Here is a 13,485-nt window from a genome sequence, read left to right as displayed (position 1 = left end):
CCAAATCCAGGCGGGCGAAGACCACGTCCAGCACGAACGTTGCAGCGAAGACAAAAACGGGTGGCGACTGAGGCGGGAGTCTCGATCGGAAGCAGAGGCGGGAATCTCGATCGGGACCTTCTCTACTCGATCTGGGCAGGGAAATTGATCGAGGGCGGTCGGGGGCGACAGCGGGAGTCTTCGATCGGGGGTGGCGGGCGGCGGCCTCACGAGACAGAGGCGGATCGAGCAGATCGATCTGGGCGATAGCTGAAGTCTCAATCGGGGGTGGGAGGAAGAACAACCAGTAGCAGCCTGAGGATTTGGCCACCACGAAGAGTCAGCACAGCCAAAGATGGAGGCGTCGCGACGGAGGTGGATCAACAACATGAGTTGCACGCGCTATAAAATTGACCTAGCTCTAATACCATGATAGGAATATGCAACTTGTATTTTTAGTTGGCCATAGGCCAGTATATATACATGTACAGATATGGAATATATGCAAGAAACCCCTTATACAATAGGGTAAATACGAAAAGGTGTTACATGGCTATATATATTTAACTCTAACAGTCCTTGGAAGCAAGCTCTCTTTGAGAACTTAAACTCCACATGGAACTCTATCTACAAGACTATGGAGATGACTCTGGAAAACTCTTCTGCAAAGAACAAGGGTAGTAAAATCAAAGATAAATTGTACAAAGGCCAACTCAGTTCTGAAATCTAAAATTGGCTAACCAACTTGGTTTTGGATTCTGGACAAGCCCGAGTGCAAGCCAAGAGAAACTCAAACAAGTTGGCTCCTCTAACTTGGACCTGTTATTAACCCAAAATCCAAAACCAAGACAGTTCACCAGATCCCAGCCACAAAGCCAAAGAAGAATCGAACTTAAAGAACCCAAAGATCAGAATAGCACAGAACAATATGGCATCTAGCAAAACCACTTGGTAACTTAAACCACTTGCACAGGATAGGTCTCAAATAGAGTTAAAGGTAACAGAGACAGTCATAGATATCCTGGCTACTACGAACTGAACAAGATAACTACGAGCAACAGGCTCCACGGCAAAACAGAGTCATCGCCATCTCAGGCTCTCTCTCACACACAGCTCCCTCCACAGGAGCTCAGCAGTAGAACATGACGTCCTTGACGTTGTCCTTGATCTTTGGGAGGTGGCGCACCTCCACAGGGCCCTCGTGCGCAATCGCCGCCTGCCCAGGGGTCGACCCGCCGTCCGAGCTGTCCCCTTCCACGTAGTAGCGCGCGCGGAATGCGGCGAGATGGGCATAGTACGCCGGTGGGACTGCATAGCAAGTTCAGCCAAGTTAGCTTCTTCTGGAAGTAAATGCCACAGCAGGTTGTGAAAACAGAACGACAGCTAGGTTACCAAGTCTTAAAACAGCAAGGGGGGAAGATGCTGTGTTGTTCATTTCAATGTAAACATAGATGACACAGAACAAAGGAATGGAAACTACTCAGTGTGTTCATCAATAAACTAGCAGAGGAATGCAAACTACTTAGTGTATTCATGAATAAACTGGCAAAGGAATGAAAACTACTCTGTGTATTCATCAATAAACTAAGGTTCATTTTGCCAGGAGTGCATGCTTATTTAGAGTTGCAGACCTAAGGCTCTCGAGCACAGATCCATTAAGGAGTTAAAGGAACCACCAGTGCGGTTGGATTGCTAACTTGCATCAGAGAAGGCACACGCAGGTGGGTACAAGGTAATACGAATGCCGAATTACTACAAGTCTACAGCTGCTAGGACTGTCAGGATAAGCAAAACATACGATAGCAGAGGCATAAGGCAGATGCGCCCAGGCTACTAGTATTAATGCCCACAGAAGAATGCTCTACTGGAGAGAAAAAGCACACAGATGAAAGTTGAAGCAAATTAAGGCAGAAAACTGAAGAAGCGAACTCACCAACAGAGACTGCACGAGTGCAACGAGCATAGCTGCATATGGATCAGAATTTAAACCATCATCAGAGTCATAACACAACAGAGAGAGGAAGAGAGAGGGGAAGAGACAGAAAGAGAGAGGATTACGTGTAGCAGAGATTGTTGGTCAGTTACTGAAGCGCATCGGCTGTGAAGTGATTCTCATCATAAAGAACATGGTAGTGTGTTGGCCTGCTAGTTCCCTGAGGAGCATTTTGCAAACACACTCAGCATGCAAGCACTGAAGATAAGCTGCATAGGAACAAATGGACATGTGGACAAAGCGTCTACCTTAATGCCAGCATGGCTGCACAAGTAGAAATCAAACTCTGTAGGATATCTCTCTGAGGATCATGGGAGGCATGATATGACTGACAAAAGTGGAAACAAACTTCCTGGTTAGAAACTGATAACTATCAATTACTTTCTCGAATAATTGTGTGGCTCATGGTAGAAATGGCTTTTACTTATAGGTGACTGATATGATTTTTTTTAACCTTTTTAGGTCTTGTCACGGCTCATGAAAATAATGGGCAGCACATACCCATCAATATATTTATTGATTTCTGTCTCGTGAGTCTGTGCTAGAAAAAAAGACACTTAAAAGAGGCAGAGTAGAATACGAAAAGCCAAGGGGGCAAAGGCATGAATCTCATTGCAAGCTTGTGGTACAGAAATCAATAAGCCCTAACTACTACTGAACCAGATACATTAATACTGTTAAATCAATCATTGTCAAATAATAAAAAGAACGCATATATATTTTTGCCTGAAAAAAATGCACATGATGCACATGAACATGAAAACAGACTAAAATCAGAGATGCTCAAACATACCGCGTTGGATTGGCGTCTTAAACGCAAAATTCGTCTTGATAAATGGAACTAGCCAGTAAAGGTCGTTGAATGTTGTCAATTCTAACATTGTTAGCAAGTCTGTGAGGAAAGGATTCCACTGCAGAAAAGGTGCGTCGGCCCCATTGATTTCTGTCTGAAAGATTTTCTTTAGAATTTTCAATATCTTTTTGCAATCCTTGGGCAAATTGACGGCATCAATATTATAAATAGGCTCTTTAATTATCACGGCCCGCCCATCAACTACCCTAAAAATTTTCTTTTTTAGTTGACCATTCCATGATTTTTTTTTCTTAATTGCTTTCTTCAGTTGATCTACTACACTAAGACCAAGAATATTGCCCTTCTGGTTGAATACTGTAATAAGTTTGTTTCTCCCGGGCCTATCTTTATCTCGAACAAACACCGTTCGAAAGAACTTGGTGCTATCAGCACTGTATTCTTTTAAGTTTTGGTCCCTTTAAGCAGTACGTGCTATTCACTAAACCCTATACCTAGCAATTTTGCCTCCATCCTAAGCACAGACTCATCCCGTAAGCCATAGTAAGATAGGGTCTTTCCGTAGTTAATAGGCTTTCTTACAAGATACAATGAACAACTATTGATTGAAACATTCAGTTTCTTTTCAATAGCAGTCTTCAGTGAATAGCACGTACTGCTTAAAGGGACCAAAACTTAAAAGAATACAGATAGCACCAAGTTCTTTCGAACGGTGTTTGTTCGAGATAAAGATAAGCCCGGGAGAAACAAACTTATTACAGTATTCAACCAGAAGGGCAATATTCTTGGTCTTAGTGTAGTAGATCAACTGAAGAAAGCAATTAAGAAAAAAAAATCATGGAATGGTCAACTAAAAAAGAAAAATTTTAGGGTAGTTGATGGGCGGGCCGTGATAATTAAAGAGCCTATTTATAATATTGATGCCGTCAATTTGCCCAAGGATTGCAAAAAGATATTGAAAATTCTAAAGAAAATCTTTCAGACAGAAATCAATGGGGCCGACGCACCTTTTCTGCAGTGGAATCCTTTCCTCACAGACTTGCTAACAATGTTAGAATTGACAACATTCAACGACCTTTACTGGCTAGTTCCATTTATCAAGACGAATTTTGCGTTTAAGACGCCAATCCAACGCGGTATGTTTGAGCATCTCTGATTTTAGTCTGTTTTCATGTTCATGTGCATCATGTGCATTTTTTTCAGGCAAAAATATATATGCGTTCTTTTTATTATTTGACAATGATTGATTTAACAATATTAATGTATCTGGTTCAGTAGTAGTTAGGGCTTATTGATTTCTGTACCACAAGCTTGTAATGAGATTCATGCCTTTGCCCCCTTGGCTTTTCGTATTCTACTCTGCCTCTTTTAAGTGTCTTTTTTTCTAGCACAGACTCACGAGACAGAAATCAATAAATATATTGATGGGTATGTGCTGCCCATTATTTTCATGAGCCGTGACAAGACCTAAAAAGGTTAAAAAAAATCATATCAGTCACCTATAAGTAAAAGCCATTTCTACCATGAGCCACACAATTATTCGAGAAAGTAATTGATAGTTATCAGTTTCTAACCAGGAAGTTTGTTTCCACTTTTGTCAGTCATATCATGCCTCCCATGATCCTCAGAGAGTAACCTGGTGTAATGTTTCTTCTCAACAGGAACAAAATTGACCTCAGGTTGATAACCCTCCTCCAATGAGGCACAGGCCTTGCAACAACAAAGTAGAAAATCGTCAGAATGAGAAAAGCCAAGGATAACATCAGAAGAGATAGATCAAAACAGAAATTTGCATGTAATCATATGCTGCAGGCTTACCTTCCTGATTGCGTCCATTTCATGAAGCAGAACATGGCTGAATTGGCCTTCACTTACGCCATCCCTGTACATGAGAATGATCCGTCAGGCAGTTTCATTGAATGGACAGGATGAAAAGAGTGTCATGAATTTGTGCACACACCTGTAGAAGAGTATCCTCTCAGGCCTCCGGCCTGTCTTCCTGCGGAAGGCAATCAGTAACTCCCTGTAAAGAAAATTATGTCAGGTTAGCAGTTGATCCACAGGGCAATTGCTAGCAATCGTCTCTGACTAATCACAAAACTCACCTGATCATGCCACCATTGACATTACCCCTCTGCGGAACTTTGGTGACACTGAAGAGGTCTTCGATTATCTCCTGCCTGTGTGCTTGAGCAGAGACAAGACCACTGTACTTGGTGATCTCTGGCCAGTCCATTGATGCCACCACCTACATCAATCCAATAGAAGAAATGGATAAGTCTATTTGTACTCAACAGGTATGTGCATCAAGATTATAATTCCATTTGAAAGATAAATTCAGATAGAAACAAATAATGAATTGACAAACTGTTAGCTATGGGGAAGAACTAACCGCAGCAATAGATGATGCAGAGTCCTCTCCAGGTGGGGGGTGTGTAACATCAGCACCAAAGACAATAGTTGGGATATTTTTCACAGACGGAACACCAAATCTAGTAAAGGCCTTCTCAATGGAAGGTGGCCGCCCAACCTAGTTAAGACACAGAATTATCACATGATCAATAAAGGCCTTCATCGAGTTTTTTTACTACATTTAAGTAACTAGTGTGAAAACTACATGATCAATAAAGTGTCAAGCAAAATAATTTGAGTTGCTACATACTCAACAAGTTCTCCATGTATTTAGTTCCAAGAAAAAGTAATGCTTAGATAACATACTCAAAAATAATTTGAGTTGCTACATAGTCAGTCAGCTATAACATACACACATAAATCATAAATGCCTTAGAAACAGGAAAGGAATGCAAGCCTTTACCATTCCAGTCATATTGCACATCTGAATCAGATCACAACAGAACCTGTGTACCTCCTCAGGACGCATGCGTGAAAAACTCACACAGGCCCAGTTGTCTATGATTCCTCCATTGATCATTTTCTACAGTAAAAAAACTCAAATGAGACCTATCATTTGTACCATCATGGATATACTACATACAAAATAATGAGCCAAGTCGCAAACAAGCTCAACTGTTTCTCAATTTAAGTAACTAGTGTGAAAACTACATGATCAAAAAAGTGCAATCAAGCAAAATAATTTGAGTTGCTACATACAAAATAATGACCTGTCCAATGCATTTAGAACAAACAAAAGAAACTCAACAAGTTCTCCATGTATTTAGTTCCAAGAAGAAGTAATGCATAGTAAAATTGGGAGTGAAGACACTGAACAGGGAAATACCTTGTTAATCATGTTCCACTGTCCAACACTTGGCGCACAAGTTTTCTCCTTTCCAGAATCATGATATCTCAACTGAAACACATAGAAAGGATGTGATTACTACAAATCCTTCTAGTGAAGCAGCTCAGAGAAAGGGAAGAAAAAAGCACTGATCATACTTACCATGGGGGGAGGCAGCACACGGGCTGGAACAGAGACCAGGTCACTGCAGACGTTGATTCCGAACTCCTGAGCAAACTTGTCCTCAGCATACTTGTTGTGCAGAACCATCTACAGTGTGAAAAAGAGTGTTATGAGAAAGACTGCATATGACAGGCAAACATGACATACATGCCTTGAAAAGGACATTCTTTCAACAGATTGGAATGAACTACCACATGTGAGAAGATATGGGCAGGTATTTACAGAATGCAGTTGACAACAGGTACATACCTCACGAATGCTTTGCTCCCTCTGCTGGGGACGTTGACAGGTAGCTCTAAGTATGTTGGTGACCTGCTTGTCATTCAGTTTCTTAGAGTACCTTTGCCCTTCAACAATCTTGCACGCCTACAATCAATTTGCAGAGAACTATGAGCAAACAATGTATAATTCAAATATGATGAAGCAGGCGTGGATACAATACCTCCATAGGCAGATACACAGGCCGAGCGTCACTTCCGGACTGCAAGCAGGGCCAAGAAGTATACTGCAGATTGTAGTTGTATCTTTGCATGAAGTACTGAACAACTGACATTCTTGTTCCTCTCTCATCAACAGGAAATCTAACAACAAACGAAACAACACGAGTAGAGTGCTATTAGAAAGGGAATAATAATCATGGATAGATGCTAAAAAGTTAACTGTGGTCTAAACATTCCTAAGGAAAACTGTGAACAGGAAACAATTTGGCACAAACAGATCTTGCTATGCTGCAGAAATCAAAAGCATATGCCACAGGAAGAATGTTGTAAGCAAAATTAATCCCCTAACCAGTTCCTGACACACCAACATCAATGAAGATGCAATAAGCCAAAAATCTATACAACTACACATCTTTTTAATATTCCAGCAACCCTGATTAGTTGGACCAGAACATAGAGAGAAAATACATAATGGAAAATATTATAGCATTTGAGGGAAGTTATTTACATGAGCTGGCTCATGGGAACAGGAGTAATCCCTGTTATCTTGTATCTTCGGATTTGGTCTTCCTGGTGGTTTGTTTCGACACGCACCCAACGGAGTGCTTTCTTTATCTGCATACAGTGCATACGATGAGATTAGTCAACTATTTCAAGACAATAACATGGTGCAATCTACAGAACATGAATTCTAAAACTAGCTTAGCATAGACGAATAGTACCTTAACACGGTCCCTGTCTGTCAGAGGCCGCGAGGCATCACGTAAGTTGAGGAACTCTAGCACAAACTGGACCACTGTCACAGGCTTGAAGAAGGATGTCGCAGATATGTCTGAAAAATGAAGTGCAGATCATGAGATAAACAAGGCTAGGACACACTGCAATCGGATAACAGTAACAGACAGGGGAGGGGAGAGGAGTACCTATATTGAGTGACAGCCCCATCTGGGTTGGACGTAAGCTCTGGTAGTAACCTCTCCAGCACTCTAATCGTTCACCAATGTCTCCTCTGTGACCAAAGGTGGTGGAGAAGAAGGATCTGGACACCGTGACATAGCTGCAATGAAAAGGAATTGCCAGCAATAATGTTAGGGCTCTAGAGAACTAGCTAGTATGATCAAGAAAAACTGATAGCAAGAAACTGCTGGAAAATGGATGTCATACTTCCAGGATGGTGACTCCCTGAGGACAACATCAAGAACTTGGATGGTTTCTTGAGGCATATCCCTCTGTCTTCCTTTGAGGAACTGCTGGAGATGGTACAGGTCTGTCCTCCCAGCAATCCGAATGGTGATCTTGTACTCCCTTTCAGCCCTGCAAATGAAGTGGGAACAAGTCAGTAGCTACAAAACAAATACAATGGGTAATCAAGTTGGGCAAGATTGAAGGCAAAGAATCCAATCTTACTTTTCTTTGTCTTTCTTTTCGGGATCAACCAGTGTAACAGAAAACTCCTCAGACTCAAAAGGGAGCGAGCCTGCAGTGTAAAGACTCTTTCTTCCATCGTAGGCAGGCAATTTGCCGCCAAGGGATGTCTTGCCGTGCAACTTGATTAGCTCACTGAGTACCTCCCTGTTCACAGCCCTTGATTTTGACTCCGGGTTAATGGAGACCTACAGCAACACATTTCAACATCAGTATGTATGCACAAACAAGAGAGACTCTGTTCTACATTCAGTACACAGAATAGAGACGATTAGCCCTCTGATTAGTGTCCAATGAATTTTAAACAAATCAAATGAAATATTATAATTCTCAGTACTTATGTTATACTTCATTCAATCTGTGAGGGAAAACTAGCGGATCTTAAGAAACCAGTAAACCAAAATTAGGCAATAAACGAAATTAGCTGCTAGTGGCATCGCAGGACTGGAAATCTAGCAGGCAAACGGCAAGAAATACCATGCGCCGGCCTCCATTTCGACTTACAGAGACCAGAAAAAAATCCAGTTGAAACGGAAGAAGCCCTGTAGTATAGAGTCAATCAAGTGGGGGAAGAAGTCTGGATCCCAAATCGAACTCCCAATACTCAAGGGGGCACAGCACAGTAGAGTAATTTTCTGGCACGGCCATGCTAGGGTTCCTGACGGGCCGCGGGCGAGCAGGCCGGAGGCGGAGAAGGGGCGGCGGCGCTCCGTCCGGGTGAGGAGGGGTTGAGTGGGAGGCTGTGACGGCATGGTGGGGGTGGGTGCGAGGGCACGAATTTTGGTGCAATCATGCGGTACAGAATACAATAAGGGCCTCTTTGATTCATATGATTTTAAAAATGTAGAAATAAGAAAAATATAGGATTACAGTGGCATGTCAACTTGAATTCTATAGGATTAGCAAAGAATGTTTGATGCCACATGAAAAACAAAGAAATTGTAAAAATGGGTTGGAGTGGATGTTAGATTTTCTATGAAATGTAGTATAAAAGATTTCATAGAATAAATTTTTATGGGATCCAATTTTATGAATCAAAAGGACCGACATAGAAAAAATTCCTAAGGATTTTAATCCTCCAAAAATCCTAAATAATTCCTTTGAATCAAAGGAGCCCTAAGCGGACCTGTGTACCGTGTGTATAGTATAGAAAAAAGGACCTGACCTGCGTACTGCGTCTAGTAAAAAAAAGGACCTGCGTACTGTATATATGTACTTTTTTTTTGCATCGAACTGTATATATGTACTTAAAAAAGGGAAAGGAACTACGGACTGTATACCAGATACTGTAGGGGTACTTGTTACGAGGAGTAGCAAAATAATTTGTCGTCAATTTACCATATATAAATGTACTAGACGAATATAAAGTAGTTTTTTTGCATTTGGAATATAAAATAGTTTGGCAACAAAGGAGGTACGCATACATGTATGAGCAGAGAATGAGATTTTAAAGCAAAATAGAGCTCACTGTAAAAGCTGAAAAACAATAATATTAAACCTCACGTCAAAAACAGTACTAATATTTAAATCCCCGTACGTGTCGACCATTCAGCGAAAAAAAAAACAGATCTACCACTGTTGTTCCACCCACATACATACACAAAGAGGAGACGTCCAAGGCTGGACCGAGAGGGGGAAAAGAATCTCTCCCAAAAAAGAAAGTTGACGGACTAGATGCAAACACAGAGAGCCACACGGAATTGCGCTCGAGGTGCGCGACACAGGAGATCCGAGCACGGCCTCGGCGTTGCATGCTTTGAACCAAAGACAAAACCAAAAGCTGCCGCGGGACCTCATGCATGCAGGCAGGGCAGAGCCAGAGGAATCACAAACAAAGGTGGCAAGGGCAACAACACCAACAGGCCTCCTGCTTTGCCCAAAATGTATGGAAGACACGTACACGGACGGACGGATGCGTCTGCCATGTCCCAACGGACGGATGGTACGTTCGTTGCTTTGCCCTTCTGTCCCCGAACGAGGACAAGGACCAGACGGAAACCACAAGACCAAGACCATCCCCGAAAACACTTTCACAAAAGAAGAACGCCGGGAAAAGACACAGGAGATGAATCAAAGAAAGAAAAAGGTACGTGGCTTTGCATGGGACGGGATCTCACGGCGACCCCCTGCCGTCTATAGCCAAAACGGATCCCAAGAATCTGCAGCCTTGACCGCAAAGTTGCCGAAATAATGTCTACATCTACTACTGCTAGTTTCCAAGATAACAACGACAGCGACGAAACAAGAAGCGATAGCTACTGTCTGCAGGATGGCTTTTGCATTCCAAGAACTCACTGTTCATGCATGAGAACAGGAGAAACCACCCATGCATGTACCGAGAGAAAATGGCAAGATTTTATAAAGGCAAAAGAGAGAAGCACCGAGGCGTCACTACGTGTAGCGACAGCGCTCGACCAAGCATCCATGGATGGATGGATGGGGTCGGAGACGCACGTCGCATGGAGAAAAACGAAAGCAGAGCGGGAGAAAACAGATCTATGAGTAAGATAGCGCGGACAAGAGAAAAACGACGTACGATACAGCTTCGAAATTAGAACACGGACGCAACAAGCGTACTGGTAGATCTACGAGTGAACTAACGCGGACGTGAGAAAACGAAGCAGAGCGGGAAAAAACAGCGCGACGACTACAATCGTAAACTAGTAGATCCATCTATCAGTGAACTCGGACAGCGGATTAACGTACATGAACCCACAGGGAACGCCGGATCTGGAGAAAACGAAGCGCATAGAAGAGCGTAAACAGAGAGAGAAGGAGGGGGGTAGGGTTCGTGCTCACATCGTAGTGGAAGAGGTTGTTGTCGGCGACGTTGACGAGCAAGTGGTTGGCGCGGATCATCACCTTCTTGCCCACGGTGCCGGCGCCGGGCCGAGCGGGGTGGGCGAGCCCCTTCTTGGACACCGGCGCGAGGTCCACCTCGGGGGCCTTCTCCTCCTCGGGCTGCGTCGCCGCGACCGCCGCCGCGGCCGCGGCGGCGGGCGGCGCCAGCGCGGTCTCCGTGACGAAGAGCTTCTGCTCGAGCTCCTTGGCGACGGTCGCTGGGGTCGGCGGAGCGGGAGCGGGGGCGGAGACGCGGGCCGGCTGGAACGGGGCCGCGGCCGGCGAGGGCGTCGGAGCAGGAGCGCGGATGGTGGCCGGCGTGGGGGACGGCGCGCGGATGGTGACCGCGGGCGAAGGCGCGCGGACGGTGGCGTAGGATGTCGGGGCGGGGTTGCGGACGACGACGCCGTGCTGGTAGGCGCCCTGGTGCGGCCCCGTGGCGTTGGGGTTGTCGGCCACCACGGGCGTGCCGTAGCAGGGCGCCGTCGCGGCGGGACGCGGCGCCGACGAAGCGCCCGGAGGCGGCCAGCCGGAAGCCCCGCGCGCTCCTCCCGCCGGCGCGCCCCGACCTCCGCCGTACTGCTGCTGCAGGTCGCCGCGGCCCCCTCGCCATCGGCCTCCGCCTCCGCGGTAGGCCATGGCGGGAGAGGGAGAGCGGAGGTGGTGGTGGGAGGGCGGCGGTGGATTGGAGAGGAAGAAAGGAGGGAGTGGATGACGACGGCGGTGAGTTGGTGGGAGGATCGGCGCGGACGAGGCGGCTTTTTTAGGCGGAGCGGGGTGGTGAGAGAGTGGGCGAAACCCTAGCCAGCCAGCGGGGTGGTGAGCGCATGGCGTGGTCCGTACGTGGGAGAGGGAGGGGGAGGTGGGACGAATTTCGCGGTTCTGTCCGGACCGGTGTGTAAAAGGGCGTCGTCCAGAGGAGAAATATCTGGGTTCGCTTCGGGTGCGCGGATCAGAACGCGCCCGCGGGGGGCGGCCACGGAAATGCGCCGCGGCGCGAGGGGCCTTTCTGCAAACTGCGCGGCTGTCCGCACCTGGTTTGCTTTGGTAAAGTAACCATGGTACAGCGGTTTTGGTCTGGTGGAATGGTAACCACGGTTGGGTTTGGGTTTGGGTTTGGGTCAGCTGCAAACGCCACTATTCTCGAATTTCAATTCAAATTGTGGCTGCTGGTGCGATTCCGATGGATGGAGAATGATTGAGCTGCCAACGGGTGAAAAATCTTCCATTTTTGGTACGTACATGCACTTTCTTGATTTTTGGTTTTATCTCGCACATTTAATTAAAGAGTACATATGCGTGTAGAATTCGGATGCATTGGTAAACACAATTAAGGAGTAAGTATCTGTCTCTCCTCGGTCTCTTCGTTATCGAGTGAGATTTCTACACATATGTTTACATGATAAATAGACTTTTCCCGCGCGAGATTGATTTAAAAATGGTAACATCATCACAAATAGAGCTAATATCTGATCTGGGTAGATTTCTTCAATAAACCTTTATCGGTTCAGTAATATCTGACCTATGAATACAACAAATGTTGAGATGCTGGTTTCTTGGATCAAACTATCTCACAACCGGTCTGGGTAGCTATAGCCAACCCACTCTGCATCAACAAACTACAAACTACCGACTTGCTCTCTCTTTTCCCCCTTTCCTATCTCCACCGAAGTTCAGCCCACGGCCTTTAAATTCAACCCCCCCCCTTTCCTCTCTCCTTCATCGATGTTATCAGCCGAAGTGGGGGAGGAAGGAGGTGTATTCGCTCGTAGTTGTAGGGTGGGTGCCCACCTCTGGTTGCCACCTTGGTGATCGAATAGTCCTTGGCCAAGGCCCTGGTCACACCACCAGGTCGTGAGGGGCCCCTATGGCTCCTCTCGTGCCCTTCCGGTGCTTTTCTAGAACCTTCGTGCCCTGAAAACCCGTATTAAATTCTCAGGAGTTTTTTTACCTACATAGATATTGTTTTTCTGTAGAAAACAACCACTGACACCGAACATTGAATTAATGGGTTAATCCTGAAAAATAATATAAATTGGCATAAAAAGTATACAAAAGTAATAATATGGTAGCATGAATCAATAAAAATAGACACGTTTGAGACGTATTAGCATCCCCAAACTTAATCCCTACTCGTCCTCGAGTAGGTGATGATGAAATAAAGATAAATTTTTTAGGTTGAATGCTAACTAGCATAATCTTGATCAAATGATGCAATGTGTGTATGTGAACTCAAGATAAAAGTGATTCGCGATAATAATCTACCAATTTGACATTAAAATAATGATACATCAGCATATGGTTAAACAATCATTGCCTTTTAAGAATAAAAATGCTAAAAAGGTGTTTTCGTACTTAAGTTTAATAGGGTTTTTTTTTGGATTCAAATTGTGGTTGCTGCTGCGATTCCGATGGATGGAGAATGATTGAGCTGCCAACGGGTAAAAACCTTGATTTTTGGTACATGCACTTTGGTGATCTTTGGTTTTATTTTGTGCATTTAATTAATAAGAGCAAGTGTGTGTGTGTAAAAACAATTAATTCCCATGCATTGGTAGAACCCAACCATTGTGGC

At 44.6% G+C, this 13,485-nt stretch overlaps 1 protein-coding gene across 2 annotated transcripts; it reads right to left on the bottom strand.

The window, feature by feature from the left end:
• Window positions 1-906: 906 nt before the first annotated feature.
• LOC125516479 (protein argonaute MEL1-like) lies at window positions 907-11,564 on the bottom strand. Of its 2 annotated transcripts, XM_048681912.1 has the most exons (20): window positions 10,869-11,564; window positions 8,052-8,257; window positions 7,809-7,958; window positions 7,568-7,701; window positions 7,367-7,476; window positions 7,153-7,259; window positions 6,647-6,785; window positions 6,454-6,570; window positions 6,184-6,291; window positions 6,022-6,093; window positions 5,599-5,718; window positions 5,176-5,313; window positions 4,889-5,031; window positions 4,744-4,806; window positions 4,602-4,665; window positions 4,358-4,493; window positions 2,221-4,250; window positions 2,038-2,132; window positions 1,913-1,944; window positions 907-1,287 (listed from the first exon to the last, which is right to left on the bottom strand). In XM_048681912.1, the coding sequence occupies exons 1-17, from the start codon at window positions 11,547-11,549 to the stop codon at window positions 4,168-4,170; spliced, it is 2,571 nt and encodes an 856-aa protein (XP_048537869.1). In that variant the 5' UTR covers window positions 11,550-11,564; the 3' UTR covers window positions 907-1,287; window positions 1,913-1,944; window positions 2,038-2,132; window positions 2,221-4,167. The 2 variants fall into 2 exon arrangements, with proteins under 2 accessions (XP_048537869.1, XP_048537874.1); XM_048681917.1 differs by lacking the exon at window positions 5,599-5,718.
• Window positions 11,565-13,485: the final 1,921 nt, after the last annotated feature.

The sequence above is a fragment of the Triticum urartu genome, chromosome 1 (assembly GCF_003073215.2).
Source record: "Triticum urartu cultivar G1812 chromosome 1, Tu2.1, whole genome shotgun sequence".
NCBI classification, from domain to species: Eukaryota; Viridiplantae; Streptophyta; class Magnoliopsida; order Poales; family Poaceae; genus Triticum; species Triticum urartu.
This window is presented reverse-complemented; position numbering and strand designations above follow the sequence as displayed.